The sequence below is a fragment of the Carassius carassius genome, chromosome 3 (genome assembly GCF_963082965.1).
Source record: "Carassius carassius chromosome 3, fCarCar2.1, whole genome shotgun sequence".
Lineage (NCBI taxonomy): Eukaryota > Metazoa > Chordata > Actinopteri > Cypriniformes > Cyprinidae > Carassius > Carassius carassius.
In genome coordinates, this window is record NC_081757.1 from 39,356,652 (window position 1) to 39,380,068 (window position 23,417).

Consider the following 23,417-nt stretch of genomic DNA (forward strand, 5'->3'; position numbering starts at 1 on the left):
CCGTGTCACCGGAATCGTCCGATGCGGAGACAACGGGGTGAAACATTCCATACGTAAGCCCAGGCTGTTAAATGATTCAGCACAAGATCCCCATGAGAGTGTGCTTGAGTCTGCGATTGCGCTAAACACCAGCTAATCGCCTAAAATAGTTCAAACACGAACGCCCTGGGGCTGCAACGGGGCCAGAGATCCATCCATGCACTTTGAGAAGTACTGATACGCTTTGCTCTCTAAAGCGAATCTGAGGAACTTCCTGAGTGCAAGATTCAGATGGTGTAAATCCAGAATGGGTCGTAATCCGTCAGTGTTTTTTCACACACGGCCGAGACCATACTAGCGGTCTCAAAATTTCCGCTTCCTGCAACGCTGTCATACATGTTAAAATATCCGGGCACGAAAAGCTTGTGGCGTTCGTGCACAGGGGAAGTGTATGTATAAGAGCCGTTGCGTCTCGTTGTGTATAATCCTGAAACGTGTCCACGGCAGGAATTAGGCCAACAGATTGAACATCGGGCTTTGCCGCTAGCGAAAAACGGCGGCTGTGCGAGCCGTCATAAATGGGTCGTCTGTGCAGGACCCTTGAATCGCCCCTCGAATTCTGAAAGCTGGATTGCGCAGAGTGTCTGAGGGAACGTTTGGCATTACAGCTCAATCCAATGCTGCTCGAAGCACCGTTTGCTGCGAGGCAAACAATGTAGAATGTGGGGACTGCAGTGAGAGGGTTAGATGTGCATAGCAATCCAACAGCACTCTCTGGTGGAGGGCACAGTCCCTGGCAAGCATTAAGGAAAACGCATGCGTCAAACTCGCTGCGTTTCGTTGTGTATAATCCTGAAGCGTATCCATGGCAGGATTTAATCCAACAAGATAAACATTGGGCCACGCTGCTAGCGAGAACGCGGCAGCTGTGTGAGCCGTCATACACTGGCCATCTTTGCCAGCCTCCGCGCCGTCCCTCAAACTCTGAAGGCTGGATTGTGCAGAGTGTCTGAGGGGGCGCGCGAATGAGAGCTCAGTTCAATGACGCTCGAGGTGCCTTTGCTGCGAGACAGTCAATGTTAGAGAACATGAAGGAAAACGCAATGAATCAAACTCGCTGCGTTTCGTTGTGTATAATCCTGAAGCGTATCCACGGCAGGATATAATCCAACAAGATAAACATCGAGCCACGGCGCTAGCGAGAACGCGGCGGCTGTGTGAACCGTCATACGCTGGCCATCTTTGCCAGCCTCCGCGCCGTCCCTCAAACTCTGAAGGCTGGATTGTGCAGAGTGTCTGAGGGGGCGCGCGAATGATAGCTCCATTCAATGACGCTCGAGGTGCCTTTGCTGCGAGACAGTCAATGTTAGAGAACATGAAGGAAACGCATGCATCAAACTCGCTGCTTTTCGTTGTGTATAATCCTGAAGCGTATCCACGGCAGGATTTAATCCAACAAGATAAACATCGGGCCACGCCGCTAGCGAGAACGCGGCGGCTGTGTGAACCATCATACGCTGGCCATCTTTGCCAGCCTCCGCGCCGTCCCTCAAACTCTGAAGGCTGAATTGTGCGGAGTGTCTGAGGGGGTGCTCAAATGATAGCTCAGTTAAATGACGCTCGAGGTGCCCTTGCTGCGAGACAGTCAAATGTTAGAGTGTGGAAACTACAGTGAGAGGCTTAGATGTGCATTAGCAGTCCAACAGCGCTTTCTGGAGGCGGGCACAGTCCTAAGCAAACATGAAGGAAAAACGCATGCGTCACATTCGCTACGTTTCGTTGTGTATAATCCTGAAGCGTATCCACGGCAGGATTTAATCCAACAAGATACACATCGGGCCACGCCGCTAGCGAGAACGCGGCGGCTGTGTGAACCGTCATACGCTGGCCATATTTGCCGGATTGTGCAGAGTGTCTGAGGGGGCGCGCGAATGATAGCTCAGTTCAATGACGCTCGAGGTGCCCTTGCTGCGAGACAGTCAAAGTTAGAGTATGGGGACTGCAGTGAGAGGGTAGATGTGCAATAGCAGTCTAACAGCACTCTCAGTGAAGGGCATAGTCCCTGGCATATTAACATGAAGAAAAGCGTGTGCGTCAAACTCGTTTCGTTGTATATAATCCTGAAGCGTATCCACGGCAGGATTCAATCCAACAAGATAACATCGGGCCAAGCCGCTAAGATTGGCGGGATGGTATAGGGCTTCAGACATTCGTCACACCGAAGGTGTTCCCATACGTGGTGACGTCACCGCAGCATCGAAGTGACCTATGAAAGGGAAGCGCAATTATCTCAGATAACTCAATCCAGCGATACTAATCATACACAACAGGCGTGTTCGAAGAACCCAATTAGCCGGATCATGATTAGCACGATGATATCATCTTGGATGTGTCATTTGATCTCGGATGTAATAAGCGACGTACGAAGAACGGGCCCCAGCTGAACAACGCTTTCATTAGATGGCTCAATTCCAGCTTGTTAGTGTTTTCAGATTATCGTCGGCGGCTCTTCCGCAATGAGGAGTGAGCACGTGCGCATGGTTGCCAGATTGCTTAAAATAAGCAAACACCGGGCAGAAAATGTATCCTTGTAACAGTGGAGCTCTGATTCGGAGATTTAAACTCTTGTTATCTGGCAACCGCTATCATTAAAGGTCTCGTAGTAGAGGGGCGTAGAGCAGTGTTGCCAGATTGTTGGGCGGTTTTGAATTTGATTGTGCGGGTAAAAATTGTCTTGGGCGGGTGGACAAAATTTGGGCTGGTTTGGGGTCAGTTTGGCGGTTTTCAAAAATATAAATTGTATAGGCTAATTGGCTAACAAACAAGCTCAAGTGTGCATATACTGCATCCGAACAGTCATCACGTTGTTATAAACTGCAGTGCAGAGGTGCTGATGCTGATGTGGACGTCGCGGCCGTACTTTTAGCCAATCACTAGTGATCTACAGACACACGTGATGATTCATGAGCAATAATGGATCTAATTTTAAATGTATGAACTGTATGAGTGATCATAATGCCTAAATATATGTTACATGGTAAAGAGTGGGAGAGTGTTTTAACACTCAAAACGTTAATTACACCTTTTGAGGGAAAGATGACACCAAGACTCTAATATTACTGCAACTCCTAAAATAGAGCACAGTTAAATTATTTAATTTATAACATAATCTATTTATATCTAATCTATATCTAAATGATCTTGTCTTTTATCTTTTAAACAGTACAGATTGGTATATCTTCTTAGTTTTGACTGTGCAAATGTAATGTTCTACAATATGAACTTCACAATAGACTAAAGCCCCTATTAGGGCGGTATTGTTTCTCATGTGGACCGCTGTGAAAATATATTTACATACCACCTCAGTGATAAACGATTATTATTGTTGTTGTTGTTAACTTTCATACAGTATTTATCAATGAATGACAACACAGATTTGACTGTTATATGTGTGCATAAACAAGTGTGAAATACCTAATTACGTTGCTTTCCCTATATTGGACACTTATGCATTTAAATTCTGACTGTTGACATTGAAAATGATGCATATGTTTTTTCGAGGGTATCGGTAAATTAATTGTAAATCAATCAAATGTTTTGACGGTGACTGCTTGCATAACCTATTTTAATCATATTCGGTAATTGTCTTTAATGTATTTGCCACCATTTGATCCATGGGAAATTTATCTAACGTTATTAGGCCTATTTATTATTTAGCTTTAAGGAGTTAAAATGGCTCTTAACACCTTTGACTGACATGTTGTATCACATTATTTTGTTAGTTAAAGTTTTGGGCGGTTTTTTGTTGGAGTGGGCGGGTTTTTGTGAGCTTTTGGGCTGGAAATCGTCCATCCAATCTGGCAACACTGGCGTAGAGCAGTCAGCAGTTACAGGTTCTTTTTTTGGACATTCGGCGCGTTCTTTTGGGAAAGTATGCTTGAATTTGAAATATTCGATATTCCCGATATATTCAAATTGTACATCGTCGTCAAAATTATTCCGATATTATCGCTAATATTCGATATATCGCCCAGCCCTAGCTTCAGCTATCCCTCACCCCTGCACCACCAAAACAGCCTCTAATCTCAGCTCTGACCTTGCTTTAGACACGTATCATTTCAGCCCCAGATAAACAGTCCTTCTGGTCATTATTATGGGTCTGCATGGGGCATCATGTCACTAAAAGTCCAGAGGTAATCACCCCTGAAACTGATACCTCTTGGTTGCTTCAGAGTTTAAACTGGGTGTTGACAGAAAGGGTGCTGTTCATGTTGTCCCAGAGCATGGGAGCATGCCCAGCCTCTATTTGTAACACATCCATTTGAAACCATAGAATAAACAAACCATCTCACCCTCTGTCTTTTTACACACAGTAATTGTTAGAAGCACACAGCATGATCCACTTACACTCAAACACACATACTGAGATATGGAAAACAGACTGTTAAAACTTAGTGTGAGGGGACAAAGGGGAAGTAGGTTTACCTGATCTGACTGTTGTCCTTTATGTTCCTGTAACGGCTGCTTTTATCTCATACCTTATCCAACTGGAGCTCCAACAGCAAAACCTACACAACTCTCTCTGTCAGACCAAGTGTGCCTTTCAGCCTGACCTGAAACTTGGAGACAGGTCATGTGGACGCCTCACAATCCTAATGATGTGTTGGGGTATTATCACAGGCTGCTTGGACAGAGCTGAGGGAGGAACTGGAAGCGGGTTTGTCAGGCTATAATTAAGGTGCAGCTTGATAAAATCCCCATCCCATTCTCTCTCCCTCTGATCGATCAGAGGTAGTTCAGGATCATGTGACTGAAGCCCCTTTCACACTGCCATTCCAGCAAATAAACGGGTAAAGTGTTCCGGCAATTGTTCCCGGGTCGCTAGATTTTGCACTTTCACACTGCCAGTGATTTCCCGGGATATGTGCGTGCTTTCACACACAACCCGTAAAGATCCCTTAATGACACGTGACATCAGGGCCTGATGTGTAATGTACGAGTCGAAAACGCTACGCATGTTATACTTTCACTGAAGCAAGCAAACAATCTCGGCGTCAGCGCGGAAAGTGAGGAACTAACTGATCTCTGCTTCATTACAGTTTGCACATTTTTTTTTGTCGCAAACGTTGATCTTTCTTCAAAGTGCGTCATCACTTCGACACGGCATTAGATCTGGCTTTTGTTCACACAGTGCTCATCCCGGGTCAAACCCAGCAATGTTGCTAGGTCCCCGACCCGGGTTCAATGCCAGAATCAATCCCGGGATGTGGTTACTTTCACACAGAAGTTGACCCGGCAATGTTCTGGCAATATGCCGGGACCGATGTGCAGTATGAAAGGGGCTTAAGGCATTTGAGGGTCTGTGTGGTGCAAAGGTTAATGAGAGTACAATGAGAGTATTAATGTAGTACAGGTAGGTCTTAATGGCTTCAGCTCAGAGTTGATGAGTATAGAAGCTAAACCGAAGCTACTGAGACATGATCTGTAATATAAGCTGTGCAAATTTCTTTGAATGCCTTTCTACATTGAGGCTGTAAATACTTGTGTAAATAATGAATGACTGCCTCTCTGTTTTGTTAGAGGTGCTTTGCTGTCAAGAGGCTCTGTGTACAATGTAATTGCAAACAATGTGTTAAGTTATAGTTTAGTAGTATAGTCAATAAAACTTAATTGACTTAAACATTAAATAAAAAAGAAACCATAACCATCAACAATAGCACTTATATAGCATTATATATATATATATATATATATATATATATATATATATATATATATATATATATATATATATATATTAAAAATTTTCTGCTCCTTTACCACAGGTATATTTCTTCTCCATATTTTGTGCTTCTCTTGTTTTACTCTTGAAATTCTGCTGATAGTGTTGCCTCCCATTTGAGAAATTGCTTGTGTTATCCTCATTTTTAAGTCTCGTTAGCTTACAGGATATGCAAATGTAAATATGTACATGTATGTTTAAGTTATTGTATATAAAATATATATGTATATATATATATATATATTTAGTGACATGTCTTATTGCTCGATTGAGTTTGTAAGACCACTGTGAGGACATTGTGCGATGCAAGCTTCTGTGCAAATCACACATTTCCTTGTGTGATTATACGTTTAAGGACAGACTATGAAAGAGATATAGATAGGAATTGCAGGACCCATGCTTATACCCCTCTTTCTATTAAAAATGTCAGCTTTTCTCAAACAACTGTAATTTAATTATCATTTGTATCACACCTACATCTGCTTTTACTAGAAATGGTATTTGTATTGCAGCACTTCTAATGTTCATGTCTCCTTAGGATGGATTGTTTTGTGCCCTAGCATTAATTTGGATAAAGCATTTGCTAAATCAGCAAATATAAATGTTTCTGCAGTGTCTCCTTTTAGGGACCAGGATAGCATTTCTGGTTGGAACCAGAATCCATTCCTGCAGTAAACAATCCAATGATGGAATAAATAACTGCTGCAATAAAAAAATAATAATACAAAATTTAAAACGACTGTTATTAAAAATACTAATATTAGACTGTTTCTTGCAGCAGGATAGGGAGAGACAGATCATAAGTGCTTACCCTTTCCCAAACATGGGCTGGAAAGCTGCTTCACTATGGGCGTCTGGAGTCTCCGCATCATTTCCTGTGTGCTAAGGCCTGGGGAGTGAGAAGACAGAGCAGCATGTGCGGTAGCAGGATAAGAATAGAAATTAAAGCTGCAAGCAGCGATGAAAGGGCCCTCGCACTCGGGCTCACCACCACCCGGTGCCCATAGGAGGAACAGTGAACTTTGGGCCATATGCTTATAAAATAGTAAATATTTGTGCCACATTTCCTGCTGCCAACAGGTGACGCTATGATTATAACTGAATATCGACATGTAAATGTCTTCAGGCCAGGACTCTTACCAAACATGCAAAGTTTCGGGCAGATCAGACAAGTCATTTTTAAGTTAGTATAAAATAAGTCATTTTCTGTTGCCAGCATGGTGGCGCTATACTTATAATTGACTATTGGCCTTTAGTTGTGTTCAGGCCAGTACTCTTATAAAACGTGATGTTTGGGTCAGATTGGGAATTGTATGCATGAGTTACAACAACTTCCTGTTTTATAGTATTAATAGCATAATTTTGCACATGCTAAGTGTTGCTAGAATGTTTGAAAATATTTCTAGCATGATTAGCACACAATGGCATATTTTACTGTGTTGCAAATAGTGCATAAAAGTGTTAAAAATGACACTTCCTGTTGCCAGCAGGTAGCGCTATGACTATAACCGAATATGGGCATGTTGATTTATTTAGGACAGGACCCTTGTCAAACGTGTGAAGTTTGGGGCAGATTGGACATTGCTTGTCTGAGTTACAGCATCTTCCTTTTTCACTGCATTAGTAGCATGCTTTAACACTTAGCTAAGTGTTGCTAGCATGTTTTAGTATGCTTCTAGAAGGTTGCCAGCCTATTTAACACTTGTTGATGCTTTTATTATTTTGCAAGGAGTCCATAACAGTTTTAAAAATGCTACTTCCTGTTGCCAGCAGGTGGCACTATCATCGAATACTGGCATTTTGATGTGTTCAGGACAGGACTCTTATCAAACTTGTTAAATTTGGGGCATATTGGACACTGAATGCCTGAATTACAGTAACTTCCTAGTTCAATGCAGTAATATGATGCTGATGATGAAAGGTTTTCATCATCAGTACGGGCATGTTGATGTGTTCAGTACAGGACTCTTGTCAAATGTCTAAAGTTTGGGGCAGATCCGACGTTGCTAGCCTGAGTTACAGCAACTTCCTTATTTAAATGCATTAGTTGCATGCTTTGACACTTAGCTAAATGTTGATAGCATGTTTTATTATGTTTCTTGCCAGCCTATTTAACTCTTTTTGACACGTTTGAATTTGTCCCTAGGAGTCCATAACAGTGTTAACATTGTCACTTCCTGTTACCAGCAGATGGCACTATGACTATAATTGAATTTGGTCATGGGTGTTTGTTTGGAACAAAACACCTATCACACGTGTGAAGTTTGGAGAAGATCGGACATTGCTTGCCTGAGTTACAGCAACTTCCTTTTTCACTACAATATTAGCATGCTTTAACACTTAGCTAAGTGTTGCTAGCATGTATTAGTATGTATCTAGTATGTTGCCAGCCTATTTAACACTTGTTTACACTTTTTAATTTGTCCCTAGGAGTTCATAACAGTGTTAACCTTGTCACTTCCTGTTACCAGCAGGTGGCGCTATGACTATGACTGAATTTGGTCATGGGTGTTTGTCCAGAACAGAACACCTATCACACGTGTGAAGTTTGGGGAAGATCAGACATTGCTTGCCTGAGTTACAGCAACTTCCTTTTTCACGGCGAAACATCAAATTTTGTTAGGGAGCCAGGGACACGCCCCTTGACGAAAACTCAAAACCTTCGCAATTTAACATCACAAAGGTCTTATGATGACCCTCACCAAATTTTAAAATAATCCGATTAAAACTGTAGGATGAGTTCGTCAAAGTACGAGGCATGGAAATGGCAAAAACTGCACAAAAATCATACAGGAAATTCAAGATAACTTACTTCCTGTTGGGTTTTGGATTTTGTACCAACATACTTTTTTGTAGGTAATGGTGTGTTACATGTGTGTATCGATTTTCATGAATGTACATTAAACATAGCTCGAGGCGCACTCCGTTGAATTTTAACTGGACGATATAGCGATGGCTGCAGTTTCAGGACCGCAGTTCTAGTACCCTGTTGGTTTAGTTTGCAGTCACGTTACTTTGTATATAGCATCAATATATATTTGATTTTTGATTCAAAATGCAGCAGAGGTTAATTACTAAGTGTGCTTTGAGTCACAATTTTACATTTAAACATGAATTTACAAAAAATATAAATGAAATATAAATTTTGTAAAATTGATGTATATCAATTTTAAAACAATTGTAAAAAATGAAGAACCTCAAAAGTCTTAGTCTCTTGAATTATACAGTATAATGATTAACCTCCTTAAGGTGAATTAGCTCATTATCAGGTAAATTAAAGTTGGAATCAGTGTATGGAGTCACTAAATTACAGCCAATATTTTAAAAGTTGTTGAGAGGCAAGACAAGACACAAGAATGATTCAAGAATGTTTATTTATTTATATATATATATATATATATATATATATATATATATATATATATATATATATATATATATATATACAGTATATATATATATATATTATATATATTTCATTTTTGCGACAACATCACAACAGCACCAAAGTAAACCCTTTATATATATATATATATATATATATATATATATATATATATATATATATATATATATATATATATATATAAAGTGACAGTCTTTGCAGCATGTGGTGCATCTCTTCAATTCGGGCAGGGGTCTCCCTTTTTGGATTGTTATATGTATCTTGAAAAAGAGAGAGCCTACTTGTTAGAATATTTTGAGATCATGAAAATATCCCTAGTGCCTTTTTTAATCATCTGTCCTACAATGAGCCTAACCAAATCCATAAAATCACTTCATGTTGGCCATGCAGAACATGACAGAAACTAACACATGATATCAATGGACTGTATGTGGAGTAGACCTGCAGACTAGGCCAAATTGTAACAAGCTATTAAAATTGCAAAACGCCTCATTCATCATTGCAAAACAATGGCAAAACAACAGGCTAACACATACTGCAACTAGGCAGTCAGTGCAGTTTAATTATGAAAGATATTTTATACATAAATATGGTAAAACAACGACTATTAAGCCAGTATTCACACCAATACATTAAACTGCAGGTAAATCTTACAAACTTTACATAAACCATGCTCTTTTCATCTGATAAGTTTAATTAATGTGCAGGCTAGATTCCCTTATAATACTTCGTCATTAAAACTCAACAAGGATTTATGAAATCATGGCCATGAATTAACGTCGTAGTAATTAATAAAACTAGCTCACAAATTCTTAATTTGGTGGGAATTAGTTATTAATACATAGTTAGCAGTTGTCACTATGTAAACTTCGCACCGTTTAAACGTTATAAAATAAAACTTAATTAAATATCGGTACTCACCGTCTGATTGCTGTCCACGTCGTCCATCTTTAATTGGTGTTGATCCAGTACGGTAGGTGGCGCTGTCACAAAAAAACTAGGGTCCTAAAGCTGCGGTCCAAGAGTTGCGGTCCTGAAACTGCAGCCTCCGGTTGTGCAGGAATACCCTTCTCCCTATATCAGATGTAAATTTTCGCCAGTCCTGATGCGTGTGCAAAGTTTCGTGAGTTTTGGAGCATGTTTAGGCCCTCAAAAATGTGATTCATTTCGGAGAAGAAGAAGAAGAAACGGAGCAATTCCAATAGGGTCCTTGCACTGCAGTGCTTGGGCCCCAATTAATCGGTGGGTTTCTTGCATTAGCATTATTGCAACAGATTTGATGTCATGTTGAATAAGTGGCATCTATTTGTAACTGTTCATTATAATTGCTGGTAAAAGGTCAAATTAAACAGACACAAAACTACTAAACGTATCAAGAAAAAACTGTTACGGTCTATGAAAATAGCATATTAATGTGGCTATGTGCTGCTTTAAGAGAAAGCAAAGTCAGGTAATTTATTCATAATGTTCTAAATGTTATTAATCTTATTGAAATACTTACCCTGCATTAGATCTTACAGAACTATGTCCTCTCTTCAGCTGCACTGCAATTATAAACCAATGAAGTTCTCCCAGAAAAGAAATGAAAGAAAAAAAAAACACTCAGTACTGCCCCCCAGTGATGCATGAGATATGGCACATGGAATTCACATGGAAGAGCAGAGTCAGTTTGCCACCTTAAGCCTAAAATCAAAACACAGGGCTAAAATTACAAAGTCACTTGTCTTTCTCAGATGTTTAGCTTATTAAAGTAGACAGGTTAAGGAGGTTTTAAAAATATTTTTTTCATCATTCATTATTGCCCCCTTGTGGAGATGAGCATACTTCGAAAGAGACGGTACACAAAAACGTATGGCCGTTTTTATATTGGATAACATAATATCAGGTATTTAAACAACACAAAAAAATTAAAACAAGAAAGAAAAAATTCTTGGTAGGTACTAACTAAATTCTTAAATCTAATCTGAATATATGTAGGCCCCAAAGTATAAATGAGTTGTTGTGTTGATTGCTGGTCAATATTCACTGACAGGAGTGAATATTTATGAGGTGTGGATGAGTGAGGCAGATGGCATTAGTCCCAGAACACATTTAAAAAAATTCTTGGCAAAAGAATGATAACACCAATAATTGTTACCACAAGATGGAGCCATAGCATTAAAATACGATAAGAGGAGTGTGCTTGACTGAATGAATACATAATTTTTAGCCGCAAGGTGCAACTTTTGGTTGAGAGCATCTGACCACTGTGAAAAAAGCTTAATTCCTTATTCAAATGCAAATTCAAAATAAGTATATTATGTGCTTTGGTTGGGGTTTCAAAATTAGTTTACAAGTTAGTCAAAGTGCTTTTTACCTGGTAGTAAACGGACTCTGGCAAGCAGAAATTGTGTTTGTCTGGTGAGGTAACCATAGTAACAGTGCACTTTTCGTTCAGTTAATCCGATGGAACATTGAGAAAACATAACAACGGTCATGCTGTCTGTAAGGTTCTGTTGTGGATATTGACTCCGTATATTTAAACTTTATGGAATTTTCAGAATGTGTCAACCTTTCCAGCCTAATTGAGTGCTCTAAATAATGAAGCTTATTTGCCACTTGAACATAAAGAACAAATAGTTTACTAATGGAAGGCTACAGCCTGTATTCTTAAAGGAAGATTTTTTGTTTTTCTGACACTTGTATGTCTTCATTTGTGATTAGCTTTATGATGTGGTTTTTATATTAGGTTTATATGAGTGCAACAGTAAAAAGTGCATTTCGGAAGTTCCATCTCATTAAGGCAGGAATGAAAATGATGTGTTTAAGTGGAATGTCGTATGGAGCGCCTCTCACCTCTGCTCTACATCCCACAAATCCACCCCCTGCAGAGGTCCCATTAAACATAGTCCTGGCCCATTCCCCCTTCAAATACAGATAACCCACTTTGTATGATGCGAGTGGGTATGAAAAACAGAAAGAAGGAATGCACTTTGTACCCCATTTGCTAGGCACCCCAGGGTCTTTAACATGTAATAACCCAGACCAGGTGCTGATCATCTGTCCACTCGGCAATCCGGACGAGGAACAATGGTGAGACAATTTCCTTTTACTACCTTCACTTCCTGTGGAACAAACAGACGAGGGCCAGAAGACGTCAGCTTTAATTGTATGCAGGTTTTATTGAATGACAATGTTAATCCATTTCACACACAAACACAAATAAAATAGATCCCATTTACAAATATATAATTGCATAAAAAGTTATCCTATACCACAGCTTGAGACATCATTGACATAAATGAATAATAGATATGACGCTACCTTTAATGAATGCCCTTATCTTTCCCTGTACAAAAATAGCTCTATCTCTGTAAGTAGTATAAAGTAATATAAAACAATTAAATATTAATATCTTTGACCATTTTTGTTTTCAAATATACATATACTTGCAATAAAAATGAAATAGATTGCACATATCTCTATACCAATAATAACAACAACAACAATGTTCAAGTAAGGTAGAATACAATCCTTGTGGACCGGCACAGACAGTTCATATAATCAAAAGCATTCATCCTGCATACAGTGTCCAAAAATGTGATTCCAAATTAGAAACACCTCCACTGGCATTTTAAAAGTCTTTCTGTGTATTCCTTTCCAGATTCATGAATCTTTCCCTGTTGAATCGACTTGAAGTCCAAAGACTTTCTGACACAGTTTCTGGACAGGAACAGCTAAACTAGGGGCTGTAATCCCAGCAAATGGTTCACCTGGAGGACAGTCCATTTGTCCCAGGAGAGGTGGTTCTGCTTTTCCCTGAGGCCAGTCCACTTCAGTGCAACGATATCTTGCTCATACCCAAGGCACATTTATACAGTTTCTCCATCTGCGTCCTCACTTGTTTTCAACAGCTGCTGTTGTTTCTGCGCTTCTCTTTGCCGATTTCTCTTCCGAGGACAGCCTTCAGAAGGCAAGATTGCTCTTCCAGCCCCTGTGTTTGGAAAAGAGTACGCTGGAGAACTCTTGGCAGGAGTCTGAGGCATTTCTAGAATATCATAGTTGGCCGGCGAGCCTCTGTCGCCGTGTCCCTGAGCGCTCCCACCCCGTGCGCTCACGTCCGTCTGAGCAGTGCTTCCAGCTTGTGCAGCTGTGATTGAGAGTTTGAGCTGCTCCACACCGTCCGCAGCCTGCTGCCCTCCTGTCGCAGTGTCATTACTTTCTCTGGAGCGGACCTTCGCCGCCGGCCGTACCCGTAGGGATTGATCTTGTCAGCGGGTGCATTCCCGATCTTCAGCTTGTTGTTGAGATCATGGAGACGGTGTGCCAGCACATGCACCGTGCAGGTGCCAAGCGAGCAGCCCGCTCTCCTGGACTGGTTGATGGAGTTCTTGGAGCGTTTTGTCCTTATGCTGATGTCAGTGCTGGAAAGGCAGACAAGGGAAAAGGACATTAATGCCTGCCTGGAGATCCTGAGCAATTGCTTTTGGCTTAAAGTCTTAGTTTAATGTTCCTGGGCTTACAAGTTTGTACTTCACCATGTGAAACCACACTTAACTTAGAGAAAACAATGACATAATTTACAGCTGGTAATGCTTGCTAATTCTTACCTGGAATGTGGCCTTAAGTTGTCTTTGACATCGTCTGGTCTGACAAACTGGTTGCTGTCTAAAGCCCTCAGTGCAGCAAGGTTCAAATCCCTTTTCAATCTCTGCAGCCGGACACTAAGTATCAAGTAGAGAAAAGAGAGTGTTCCTTAGAAACTTTCCAACCAATTCCAAACATGACTAAAAGCCTGAAATCAAATCAACACATCAGCTTACCTTCTTTTCAGGTCATGTTTTGCACTGTCCACACCGGGTGCAATGGTGGCCAGCAGGCAGCAGCAGAAGATTGACTGCAGTATCAGTTGCATCGTGACTGAAATCTTGAAGGAAAAAGCAAATGAATCATCTGTTAGATATCCGTTTTGAAAGAAAGCAGCTGAAACCTCCAATCACCTGCATGCAACTCCCCTACTCTGTGCAAACCATGCTTTGCTCACGCTTGCTCAAGAGTCCAAAATCCAAGCCATTTACATTCATCATGCATTTATTTACAATGTCAGGCTGAGGTCGCACTTCCTTTGAATAAGTAAACTTGCAACTATGCTTCAGTTCCCTGATAAGCAGTGAAAGGGACAATGATGTATAATACAGTGGATTTTTACAAAACAGGGTGTCCTTAACTCCATCAGTACCTGTTTTTAAAAAAAATCACTCAAAATTCCTTTCAAATCAGATGAAGTTTTTGCCTAACAGATAGAAACAAGTTACCTGGCTTATAGATGCTAAACTAGGGTTCAGTTTCTTATATAACTATAGATAACCTGTGCATATGAGCCTTGACCCTTAAAGAAAAGACACTGAGCAGTTAACAGATTCACATAAGGTTCCTTTGAAAATGCATACCTGTGTTGAAGTACTCTTGGGTTGGCTTCAGAAGTCTGTGTAGAAAGTAATCCAGAGGTGTTTCACTTGCTCTTAGTGCTATGGCAGCGGTGATACTCTGCTAATAGTCTGACTCTGCATAGCAGGCGTAAGTGCATTTATACTGCAGAGAAATGGGAGGAGCAAGTTAACACGCTCTCTCTCATCCCAGCTCTTCATTTCTGTAGTTCAGGGTGGCCACCTCAATTGGAGCATGAAAGAGAATATGAAAATGAAACTGGGGAACTTGATGGGTTATTGCTAAAATAACTTTCTGTGAGTTTCTGGGAATAATAAGTAACTGCCAATCTGGGGAATTCTTTGAAAAATCCCAACGTGACATTAAATTTACTTTCTGCTATTACATTGCTCGTGATTTTTTTTATCTGGGTGTTGGCTAGGGGTACAACTGTTACTTGTGTGTCAGACACAAAGACAGACAATTTTCTTTTATATGAAATTAATATTCTGCATAAAACATATTGGCCAATGCAATTAATTTAGATTTACACAAAATCAAAATTTTTAAAAGTTCAAAAAGATCAAATTAAACAAAAATTGTCTCATAAATAAAAATGATTTTAACAGTATTTGAAAGGGTTGTTAAGCTTACATTGATTAAGCTAATATTGATAGTGTTTATTTTCTAATTGACAGTTGATCTTTGACTACTAAAGTACCTCTGAGTTACACCTGTCAGATTTTCTGTGTAAGAGGTAAGACTCTATTTCTGGATATGTAAACACAGATAACGGTACATTTTAATTTTTGGGAGAATGCCTACTGACCTTCACCTAGTTTGTAAATGTTTTTTCCCCTCACTTTAGACTAAATCAGATTAAATTATTCTAATAAAATAATTACTAAAATTAATTTGTATAATTTTTCATAGAACAGCCAACATGTTTTTCACAAAAATGTAATAAGCTCATGTCAATTGCTGTTTTTATCCTTATATGGGAAGTGAAAGATTGCACAACATTCACTCAAGGACACCATCCAGTTGTTTGCCTCTCAGCCCATATATGGTAAAATAATGTTTGCTAAATCAATATGTCATAGCCATGACAATGGGTTGTTGATATTTGAAGTATAATGAGGGAACCCACAGATGCAGGTGGGAAATAGGTCTACCTGTGTATTATATGCTCAGGAATGCTACAGTTAACTGTGAGTCACTGAACACCCTTATGTCATGATGAGTTTTCATGTTATTTTTGTTGGTTCCTTGTTAAGTACATGGTAATCATTCAGTAACACTATACCAAAGTATCATTACATGTATTATCTAGCAGGGTCATACATTTGAAAAGGTTATGCAGCATTATTTTGTTGTACAGATAAGCTAAAGACCTATATTAGAATAGTTTATTCTGCTTATCGTTATTTAATCATAATTGTAATTAACTTGCAACTTTGTATCTTTTGCCAAGATTAATTGGCTTTTATGCACTTCATTTGGATAAAAAAAAATGATTAGAAAGAAAATAAACTTTTTTATGTTACTTTTCAGTGACGAATGGATGGTCAATTACAAAAACATACACTCAATTGAAGTGTTTAAAACTTTTCTAGTGGATTATGGACTTGTATTTCCCTGTTATGAGCTAATATGAACGGTGCCATATTCAAACGTTAGTCTACACATTTCCTGATAAACACTTTCCTTTTCTATTCTGCATAAATGAGATAACATGGTCCATTTTTTCGTTTTAAATGATCTAGATTTGCTGGAATACATCTCTCCCACCTGAGAAAAAAAATGTAGCGACCAGTTGTTTATTATTACCACGTATTGTATGAGATATTATTTTGTAACTTTTATATTTACATTTGAAACACTGTGGCGTCACAAAAACAAATTCAAATTCTGCTGACGCATATGTGCTCCATCACGAATCTATGATCTCATACCTTTGCATAGTCCACATTAAGACTAACTTACTACGTAAATACACTAACTCACTTTGCATCATTATAACATAACATGGAATTATTCTCGTCAGGGAGAACCCTTTTAGTAGTATAGTATGTAGCCTATTATGGCTGGAGTCAGACCCACGCCCATGAACGGACAACCGTCAGTCCACGCACGCGCACTGGCTCCCTCTGTGTCAAACATGGCTGTGCTTTTGAAGAAAGAAAAATGCTGAATTGTCTTGCAGAATTTCACCAAAAGAGGAAACCATGGCTAGACTGGCTGATTATTTCATAGTGGTGGGATACGACCAGGATAAAGCTGGTAAGCTGCCGTGTTTGTGAGTGGAGGGGTGTTATGATTTATTTAGGCCGTTAGCAACAACTAACGTTACTGCAATACTGCTGCGCTTCAAGAGATTAATTGATGGATTTCACTTTCCTTGACGTGTTATTATCGGTATCAAGAGGAAGTACGTGTCAGTGTTAGCAGGGAATAAACTCTGGTTGTTGCTGTTTGTGTTTATAAATCAAGTAGCTAGTACGTGTTTGTCTAAATGGGGGTTTAAAAGAGCTGGCTAGGATGGTGTGGTCATTTAGCTATTGTTTAATATGCATGTTCAACACCGCTCAATGTTTTCATAATAGCATGTCTTATAATGTGTTTTGTTTGATATATGAGTGTTTTAGCACCATTCACTGAGTAAATCTCAGCACACACCTACTGTATTTGTCGCGTGTACATGAACAGCGCGGTTTAAGTGACTCATGCGTTTGCTTGTTACTATTTGTTTTCAAGCCAGACTTATTGATCTCTAAATGGCGATTCAAGCGCGCTACGTTGCATTGATTTCCACATTTAGCCGCTAGGTTTGGGTCATTGGAGAGCGATCCGGTGCTCTCTGTGTGTGTGTGTGTGTGTGTGCGTGTGCGCCTTCAGGATCTGCCGGATAGCTCTTCCTGTGTTGTGGAAAGCGGATGCAGAGGAAACAGGACTTTACGTGTCTCGAGCTGTGCGTAATCGCGTGGAGTCTACAGGTGCTCCACACTGCTCTGAATTCAACGCACATGATCGTGTTTAAATGCGCAAATGCCGAAGGAAGCAGCAGGTCATCTGAAAAGCGCACGTCTGCACACAAAACGATGCTGTGACGTGATGCTGTGACGTGATGACTTTGAAATGCCAAAGTACTGAAAAAGACATTTTTAATTTAACCCTATAAAACGTACTGTATGATATTTGATACATCCATTTCTATGGCATCTAAACTGTCAGCATGATCAAAACTTTACTGAAAAACCGGTTTTACTTATTCCACTACATGCTTTCTGTCCTCTAATTGGTTCATACTTTTTAGCAAGTAAAAACAACTTGAATATAAAAATGTCCGCCTTCAGGTCATGTACATTTGTCTTTTTGCTGTGAAATATTTCTTGATTTTTATAAACTAACTTTTATATTGTAAGTGTCATGAACATTGGGCCTTCTGAACTGAAGTAACTTAAGTGATTAATATGGTCCACTAGGCTTTTGAGGAATAATTGTTTGTCCTTCTCTCTTTTCATTGATTGATATAACTTGACCTGCACATTAGAAACCACAAAGCTTTGATCATAAACCATTTAAATATCTTACTAATACTTACTAATGCTATGAGATTTGTTAAAGTTTTTAAATAGATCTAACTTTTGTCTTACTTTATGGACATATAAATAAGAAAAGCTATGCACCAAACAGTATTTTTCTCAAGTGAACTCCATATTCAGAGACCGAATAATCTTACATTTATCCCACATCTCCAGCAGTGTGCGGTGGAGGAGCTGACTAAATTCTGGTGCACATTGTTTTCCCTTGCCTTTATGCGATTGTTGCTTGTCAGATTGTACAGTGTTGCTTAAAAACAGAGGCAGACTTTGTCAGACCGTAGTATGCTGTAGCTGAGACTGTGGTCAAGATTGACTGCATTTGTTTTTGGAGTTAAGTGTCTGTGCAAAATAGGTCATGGACCTCTGTTTCAGCAGGAGCAAACACTAATGAGGCATTTATTCTGTGTATACATAGGCATGCTATTATCCATAATATTACCAAAACCCATCTCTCTCAGAGACTCAGAAACACTACAATAATTTGAAACCGAAAGCTGTCATATTGCTGATGCTTTCCATTCCATGCTTTCAAGGCCAGAGAAAACTAGTCTTGTACCAACACTCTGGCAGTAGAAAATATTTGTAGAAACCGTTTTGGACAGCAAAAATCATTGATTGAAACTCTAGCTAGTTAGTGTTTCTCCGATGGCATGTTTTGACAGTGTTAGTGTCTGTTTTATGCACACAAGTAGTGGTCGACTGGTATATCGCCAAGGCCAATGTTCATATTTACTGCAATCAAACAAACAAATGATCGCTGCACTGCTAAAGATGCACTGCTCATGGAACACACTGCCGACATGAGCGCGGAAAAAATATGCACCAAATAAGCACTGCAAACGGAGTAATGTGAACCTGGCATTGCGTGTGTGCGCTGTGAGTGTGCATGGGCTCTAGGAGAACATGTGAGCGCTTTATGGTTTAAACACTGTCAAGAATGAAAAACAAATGCAATTTCTAAACTTTAGTGACGATGCGACACTGCCTCGATTGTGCAAGTGACAATTCCTGTGTTAACTGTGCAGCGTGCAGCTCGCTATTGCAGATGCGATTTGATTTGAAGCCATTTGAGAGAGCGAGCGCGCATGCGAAGTGATTCACTCACACTGTTTGTGAAATTATGTCTCACAGAAAGTTTTCTAATTACTATAGACAGAGACTGAGATGGTGCAGCTGCATGCCATGCCAACCCTCTCACTGTTTATGAGATAGACCTTTTTAGAGACTGCTGATCAAACATCCCAAAGCGATTATCTGCAGATAGTGATCGGTAGTCAATAAATCGGAGCACCCCTATCTATCACTAAGGGAAACATACTTATTAGTCCACTTAAATCTTAAGTATTATTATTTTTTTATAAAACAAAAAGACCATGACTCTAGTATGAAAACATCCATACCCATAAATTATTTAATTGTGTGCTGAACTCCAGCCTGTCTTCTCTGAATAGACAACTGTTTATGTTCATGCAATGTCTTTCTCAGCAGTGATAACCGTCCATAGAGTTCACTTGAGTGAGGCCTTTCTTTCAGTAACTCAAAGACACTGACTAGCCTCTACTGAGGGCATCAGATAAGCTGGATTTTCTCCAGGCTTCAGTCTTTAAGGGCTGCTCTAGCTGAATCTTCTCTGTCACTTGTGGCATATGAATAGGTGAGCAGTTTGCCCTGTTTTGGCTCATACAGATATCCAGTGCATAAATGGCTGTGTTGTGCTGGTGTACTCAGTGTTCCTGACGTCTGTGGGGGATTGCATGAATTCACGAATCATCCTCACAGGAACAGCTTGAATTTTTATCCCCTTTAGGTAAAGATAATAAATGAGAAGGCATTGCACATTCCTAATTTGGAAGAACTGCTCTGAGATGCCTTTCTCATGTTACTGAAGTGTATGTTTTTCTTACATATGCACAAGAGAAATCGGCAGCGGAACAACTAAAAATCTACCTGACAGCAGAAAAAATGGTTGAATCTTGATTTTTAAATACTTAATATGTTTTTATAAAGGGAATTCACCCCAAATTTTAAATCCTGTCCCCGTTTACTCACCCTCATGTTGTTTTGAACCTGTATGACTTTCTGTATGCTCTAGGTCGGAAATGTGTCAGTGGAGTTCAATGTTGTTTTGGACCACACTGACCAATGTTGTATGGACAAAAACATTGTTCATATTATATTCTTTAGTGTTCCACAGAAGAAGCCCAAGTTCCAAGTTGTTTAGAGAGAGTTCTGAGGTATTTGTCTTATTGGTGAGTGTGTTTTTGGTTGAATGTCATTTTTGATAAGTTTAGTCAGTTTGCTTAGTAATTAACTATTTGAGTAGAATCCATTCCATTCAAGTTCAGCCAAAGTGTTATAAAAACATTCTAGCATAACTTTTCTTTATTAGATATTGTATAAAGTCTAAAGATGGCATTGTTAATATCCCTAGCACTCCCATTGGAGTTGCTTTTTTATTAAAGCAACTTGAATTCTTTATAACAGGTCCTCAGCCCAAGCACATGCTCCACTTCACCACCACAAATGCAACTTGCCCAAAAATACCAACATCCATCCATTCATCATCTTCCGCTTATCTGGGGCTGGGTCGCAGGGGCAACAGTCTAAGCAGAGACGCCCAAACTTCCCTCTCCCTAGCCACTTCTTCCAGCTCTTCCGGGGGGACCCCGAGGCGTTCCCAGGCCAGCCGGGAGACATAGGTCACTCGGGAGGAGCTCAGAGTAGAGCCGTTGCTCCTCCACATCGAGAAGAGCCAGCTGAGGTGGCTCGGGCATCTATTTCGGATGCCTCCTAGACGCCTTCCCAGGGAGGTGTTCCAGGCATGTCTCACCGGGAGGAGGCCCTGGGGAAATACCAACATAACCTTTTAAAATACAGTACCAACAAAATTTAACATTAGACATGGACAAGTACCCTATTTTCTCGTCTTGCTTAAAATAAAAGTAAAGTAAAATAAAACTTTATAACATTTGCTCTCCCCATAGCCATCCTTGTGCAAAGCATGATGGGAAGTGTAAAACATATTTTGAGCTTCTTGATTGAAATAATGTTCTTTCAAACAAGTCAGTTTAACATGATGCAGTCATGTTGAAATTAGAAACCTGATACAATGGTGTTAAGTCAAAATTAATTGTTTACAGTGAACGACATAAAAGAAAGTAATTTTTTGAGTGTAATCTCACAATGGGTGACCAGTTTATTGGCTATAAATAATGCTGCTGTATTAAGAACAGTAAATAGTCATTGGCAAAAAAAAACAAAAAAATATAAACCCCTGTTGCCACATCATCATAAATTGAGTGGTATCTTGCAGATTTTTTCTTTCTTTACAAGATCATGTATTGATTGAACCTGCGTGCTGAAAAATGAATTACATAATGTAAGTAAAACCTGGTGTGGAACACTAAATATATCATGAACAAAACGGTGTTTTTAAGCATTTCCATGTGCAGATGTTTGTGTGAGCACTCTTTTTATACTTGACAGATGTGAACCCTTGGGAATAGAGGCATGTGGTATGGACCTTAATTTTGGATATTTCTTCAGTTTCTGATGAGCTGGTCCATGTATTGGAGTTTTACAACAATTAGCTGTTTGTGTAAGTGGCAGGTAGTGGGTAGTAACGAGTAACATACTTGAGTAAATCTTTTGGGTAACTAATACTTTTAGAGTATATTTAAAGATGGGTACTTTTACTCAAGTATATTTTTTGTGAAAAAAATGGTACTTTTACTTCGTTACTGTGGACGACGCTTCTCTCATTATTTTATCATGATGCAATACAAGTTTAAAATGCTTCAATTTATTCCAAACACGCCATCACTTTTTTTCTGGGCCATACGTGAATGATTCATTCTTTTCTGTTCAAAGGCTTGATCAAACCAGTTAGCAAACCATGTAAATTCATCAAAGTAAATTGGTTCACGTGTCACTTTGAGTGATTCATTCAGTTCCCTGCCGCACGCACTTGAGTCGTCTCAAGCTGTTCTCATTTAGAGTAAAAAAGTTTAAGAACATCAGGAGCATTGAAGACGTGGTTTTGGATCTACAGTCAATTGAGAGTAAATCTGTAAAGGCTATTGTTTGCTAGCTATCAAGATCTTTATAAGATGAACACTGCATGTGCTGTCTACGGTTCGACAGGTATAGAAAGGCTACATCGATTATAGTACACGATACCACTATGACATTGCCAGTTTGATGTACATGTACCTTATACATTTAATGCAATGTATAATTTATACAAGCTGTCGCAGTATGAAATAAACACCTGCCAAAACTGCGTTAGCTGTGCAGTTCCGTGCGACCTATTCCAGGAGAAATGCCTTTATTTAGACACAATTAATATTGATATTTTCACAATATTTATTCTTGAAAAATATACATTTGTTTACATTTTGCAGAACTGATGGAAGAAGCATTTAAAGAATGTGCATTTGGTTTTGTTATGTTCAGATGTTCGATAGCGGAGTGTCAGAGGTTATTTATACATATATACTACGTGATTATTATACATTAAAATGTAATTTAATTCAGTGATGCAAATCTGAATTTTCATCAGCTGTCACTCCAGGTTTGAGAGTCATTTGATCCTTAAGAAATCCTTCTCATACATTGATTTATTACCAGCGTTGGAAACAGTTTTGCTGCTTAATATTTTTGGGAACCTGTGACATTTTGTTCAGGATTCTCTGATGAAAGCTACAAAGAGCAGCATTGATAATGAATCAACATACTGTAATGATTTCTGAAGGATTATGTAGCACTGAAGAAGATATGTGTGTGTGTGCACGCGTGTGTGTGTGTGTGTGTGGAACTACTTAAGTATTTTTTATTTTATTTTATCTGATACTTTTTACTCTTACTCAAGTAACTATTCAGACTGTTTCTTTAAACAATTACTGTAAATAATTCTATAAATAATTTTATTCGAGTACAGTTTTTGGGTACACTACCCATCCCTGGTTAGTTAATGAATAATGTTTTCTTGGCTTTTTGGTCATTTTTTTTTATGAATGTCTATTATGTCTAAAGATTAGTCTTTTTAAGAAGTAGGCTGCTTTCCAAAATGGTCCACACAAATGTGATTATGCATTAGCAAGAATCTGACTCATGTTCAGTTTAAATTATGAAACTTTCTAAGTGTTTAGTTTTTCAACACAATATGTCTTTTTGTTTAAAAGTTTTCAGTTTAATATTGTGTAAATATACAAAATTAAATATTGGCATAATTTCAGTA

At 39.1% G+C, this 23,417-nt stretch overlaps 2 protein-coding genes across 5 annotated transcripts in view; one reads left to right on the forward strand and one right to left on the reverse strand.

Moving 5' to 3' along the window:
• The window catches only part of LOC132126706 (myotubularin-related protein 13-like), a 169,302-nt gene that overhangs the window by 12,569 nt on the left and 133,316 nt on the right, over window positions 1-23,417 (forward strand). For 2 of the 4 annotated variants that reach the window (XM_059538160.1, XM_059538166.1), the window contains exon 1: window positions 16,689-16,856. The exons of 1 other annotated variant lie outside the window; for it this stretch is intronic. In XM_059538160.1, the coding sequence (XP_059394143.1) occupies window positions 16,802-16,856 (55 nt within the window). In that variant the 5' untranslated portion in view covers window positions 16,689-16,801. Of the gene's footprint in view, window positions 1-16,685; window positions 16,857-23,417 lie in introns of those variants that run through there. One more of the 4 variants, XM_059538180.1, reaches the window with a different exon arrangement.
• LOC132126698 (pro-adrenomedullin-like) lies at window positions 12,309-14,751 on the reverse strand. Its single transcript, XM_059538149.1, has 4 exons — window positions 14,597-14,751; window positions 13,970-14,073; window positions 13,757-13,870; window positions 12,309-13,570 (listed from the first exon to the last, which is right to left on the reverse strand). The coding sequence occupies exons 2-4, from the start codon at window positions 14,059-14,061 to the stop codon at window positions 13,261-13,263; spliced, it is 516 nt and encodes a 171-aa protein (XP_059394132.1). The 5' UTR covers window positions 14,062-14,073; window positions 14,597-14,751; the 3' UTR covers window positions 12,309-13,260.

Coding starts and splice junctions, on each gene's coding strand:
- LOC132126698 (XM_059538149.1), bottom strand. CDS start 14,061: ATGCAACTGATACTGCAGTCAATCTTCTGCTGCTGCCTGCTGGCCACC. Junction 13,871..13,969: donor AAACATGACCTGAAAAGAAG/GTAAGCTGATGT, acceptor CTTGATACTTAG/TGTCCGGCTGCAGAGATTGA. Junction 13,571..13,756: donor AACTTAAGGCCACATTCCAG/GTAAGAATTAGC, acceptor CTGCCTTTCCAG/CACTGACATCAGCATAAGGA.